Below are 4,204 nucleotides of genomic sequence, written 5' to 3' on the forward strand. Positions count from 1 at the left end.
CGGACCCTGGCGCAACCTCGACCGTTAACAGAAGCTGCTTTCAAGTCTGGCGCAATAACAAACTCCACCCCGGCGGGAACCGATGCTGCTAATCTGCCACCCTGGTCAATCACAAACATCATGAAACGTCTCCTCAATAGAAACGTTCTCCGGGGTCCGTCCTGCCAAACACAATTGCCGCAATCCAATTCATACTGCCTGCGCACCAGGAGAATAATATCACTATACAAATGCCCTGCAGAAAATGTCGCCAAAGCTACTCTACACAATGATGAGCACATGTTTACCTTTGAGTTTGCCGCTGGCGGACCTTGCTTGGCCTGACACAACAGTGTCTAGAACAAAAGGGACAGCAAGAACCGATGGGTGAGGAAAGATGCAGGCACATGCGATTACCTATATATGCCACCGCAAACGAATCTTCCCAAGACTGTCTTGCCCGTTTATATGGTCGGGCAGTTCCACAGAGATCCATGTCCATCCTGTCGGCTAAACACACTGGATGCACCTACCTTGCAAACGACGACTAGTGACTAATACTCAACTGCAATAGCAAGCAGCCAACCCGCGTGATCATCTGGAATACGATAGCGCAGTAATCAACCAGCGCTACCGGCCATATCATGTATGCAAAAGGCACTCCAAGACGATACGATTATCTTCAGGACAACGCGCCACGACAATACGTCAGGTTCATTGTCATGTCGCATACTTTCTAGCGAGTGCAGTGATCATTCGACAGCATCGAAACAAGATAGCAAACCTGGCGCAGTCGCGGCGGTTAACAGCAGCTGCTTTCACATCCGGCGCAACCTCAAACTCCAAACCGGCCAACACCTGTGCAGCACGCCACCATCTCTGGTCACCGACGAACATCGCGAAACGTTTCCCCAACACTCAGGCGTTCTTGGAGGTCAGTCCTTCCGAACATATATTGCCTCAAACCAATACCTACTTCCTGTATTCCAGGAGAGTAATATCACTATACAAATGCACTGCATACAATGTCTCTAAAGCTGCTCCACAACGTGTTTAGCACTTATTCAACGATGTTCCTTTCCTCTAACGGACCTTGCGTCGCCTGACACTACAGAGCCTAGAGCAAAAGGACGAACGAGAACCGAGGTATGGGGAAAGATTCAGGCACAAGGGATTCATTGTATACGCCACGGAAAACGAATCTTACCAAGACGGTCTTGCCCGTTTAAACGGTTTAAATCGGTCAATTCCGCAGAGATCCGCATCTATCCTTTCAGCAAAACACACTGGATGCAACTACCTTGCAAACGACGACCAGTGGCGAAGAACCTAGTGCAACAGCAACCAGCCAACCTGTTAATTCAGCTACTATAGGACCTTGCAGGAATCTAGCTCCTCCACAGGCCCTACCAAGAGTGTAATAGGCACTCCAAGACGATACGATTATCTTCAGGACGACGCGCCACGACAATACGTCCGGTTCATTGTGTTGTCACATACTTTCTAACGAGTGCAGTGATCATTTAACTGCATCCAAACACGATAGCGAACCTGGTCCAACCGCAGCGGTTTACAGCGGCTGCTTTCAAATCCGGCGCCACCTCAAACTCCACCCCGGCGGGAACCGATGCAGGTCGCAATCAGCCGCCCTGGTCAATCACAAACACCATGAAACCTTTGCTCACTACAAATGTTCTCCGGGGTCCGTCCTGCCAAACACAATTGCCGCAATCCAATGCATACTGCCTGTATGCCCGCACAGTAATATCATTATACACATACCCTACATACAATGTCGCCAAAGCTACTCGGTAACTTGTTTAGCACTTTTTCAACGATTGTGCTTGCCACTAACGCACCGTGCTTCGCCTGACACACCAGTGTCTAGAACAGAAGAGCCAACGAGAACCGACGGATGGAGAAAGATTCAGGAACAAGCGACTACCTCCATATGCCGCGGCAATTGGAGCGGTGTAAGCGCTGGCCCTGAGCAGCCCACAGTCAAAGGCTGAGTGCATGAGCTATCGCCACCCGTCAATACGGCCCAGTGGGATCCAACGCACACATTTCAGCTTACGCCGTTCAGTCAGGAGATACTTCCTTTCCCCTTCATGATTAGGTACGTCCTGCATGCTGCTACGCCTCCAAAGCCACAGCAACTAACACAGCGCTTCAACCACTCTCGATCCAAAGACCAGCAGGCTTCAACTGGTATCTGCATGGGTCGCCACATCAGCTAGATAGGGAACCGATTTAACTCTAAACACTATACGTGTCTCGGAGAAATTGTTTTTGTTTGCTGTTGCACCTCTTGGGGAGAGCAGGAGACACCACTTCCGTTCACTCCACACGTGGACGCTCAAGGACTGCCTGGCGATTTAAGCCTCAGCACGAGGGTGACAACCATGCCGAAGTGGCCCACGGATCTTTAGAACGTAAACGATATGCGTTTTTAAAGTCAATATCTTTCCGATCCAGAACACTTATACAAACCACTGCTCACCTGCTCAAGCTGCAAAAGGGTTTTCACAAGTAGCCTTGCGCAAGATGTAATCCCCACCTTGCTTTGGACCCACAAATATATTACTGCGCAACCGTCACAGAACACCAAGGAGTGAAGCATTCGACATTGAGATTTGTGGGTATGTGCTGTACCTATGAAACGCTCAACAGGCATAGGGCTACACTTAGCTCCCTACAAAGCTGGGTCATTTCCCCTCGAAAATCAAACTCTTCTGCAGCAGTGGAGTAGCCTTTTGTCACCGAGACCGTCTTCCATTAGCTGGCGTGGCTGCAACCTTCAACGACCTGGGAAACTGCAGTATCGCCTTAACTCGCGGATATATTTGGCACTATTACAAATCATGCTGATACACCAGCTTTCTTTGTGTGCAGCAGGTCGTGTGTATCTGTCGCAGTTGACATGCAGTGTGAACACTGTTGGGCCAACAGGGTTCCTGCCCTAAACTCCAGGGCAGACGTTTGTCGTCTTCCATGCCCCAATAAAGACCGCACCCAAGCAATCACTATTGTTGCCTTAGAGGTCGATATTGAAAGAGTTAGCAAATCGGCCGGGCTCAGAAAACCAAAGTGTAGGCCAAACTCAAAATCATCTTGTCCACGGGGCAGACGCCATATCATTCGTCCTACTGACACTAAATAAATCCGGTGTCGTGTCCTCCTTGCTGCTGACACTCACCTAATTTTGGATTGGTTCTCGCCACCCTTTACAAGCAGGCTTGTCGTGGCCAAGATGCATTTAAACTCTCCTTGCATACAAATCACCACGCAACATGCATGGAAGAGGCATGCTTATACATTGAGACACGCGTTCGACAGGCTGCAGCATTCACCCCGAAGGCACCCAGATCCCTCCCAAATGCATTGTTTGCCATCATTCGCAATAGCCAACAGCCTGATTCCAGGCGCACTCAGTTCGGACCACCCCAGCAATTCAAGACAATACACCAATCAAGGCTTCGCGTACAAGCATCCCCCGATAGACACAAATGGCCAACAGACTGCATCAGCCGAAGCAAGCAATTGTACAAGGCGGTAGCCTAGCTTTCAATTATTTCGCACTACGGCTCTTCGTTCCACATATATACGAGCGCTTTTCTCCTAACTCACTCGAAGAACCTACTACACATGACCGTAAAAGAGGGCGGAGTCTGTGCGAGCCCTCGCCTAATGTATTTTAGGTAGTCGCGCACTCTGTCTGGCGTCCTACAGCAGACCAACACGACGCAGTCAAATGACTAACGCCAGGACGCACAGCCTAGTTGCCAAGAGAGCAAACAAAGCCGTTACCATTGATATGCGAGTTCATTCCAACAATGCCTTCACCCTGCAACACTGCGATGTACGCTATGTGGAGAATCAACCAGTTCAACAACACACCACTGCTCTGAACCAATCGCATGCGGTGCTGGTTTCAACAATGATTCCAATACCGCAACAAGAGGAACGCATACCTTTTCACCACATATAAGACAAAACAGCTACATCAGGTTGAATCCACTGTCTCTGCAAGGGTCTCATTTACTGTTGATACTAGTACTGGAAAACAAGATTTCTAGTGGGATTTGCAGCTGTTGTCGGGAACCCCCACACAACCTCTAAAGCCTGCGCACGACGCGTAAACAGATATTCACTATCTACATCCTAAACCAAAACGACAACGGTATAGCAGCAAGCGAACAGTAAGCAAGAGCAAGGGCAGTCA

General features: G+C 49.4%; 1 protein-coding gene across 1 annotated transcript; it reads right to left on the reverse strand.

The window, feature by feature from the left end:
• Position 1: 1 nt before the first annotated feature.
• Positions 2-876, reverse strand: EMWEY_00058630 (hypothetical protein; the record flags this gene model as incomplete). Its single annotated transcript, XM_013479738.1, has 3 exons — positions 2-93; positions 288-335; positions 764-876. Coding segments are annotated over 3 exons (253 nt in total), but the record flags the coding sequence as incomplete, so codon positions are not given.
• Between the last annotated feature and the right edge of the window lie 3,328 nt (positions 877-4,204).

The sequence above is a fragment of the Eimeria maxima genome, genomic scaffold, assembly GCF_000499605.1.
Source record: "Eimeria maxima Weybridge genomic scaffold, Emw_scaff2464, whole genome shotgun sequence".
Classification (NCBI taxonomy): domain Eukaryota; phylum Apicomplexa; class Conoidasida; order Eucoccidiorida; family Eimeriidae; genus Eimeria; species Eimeria maxima.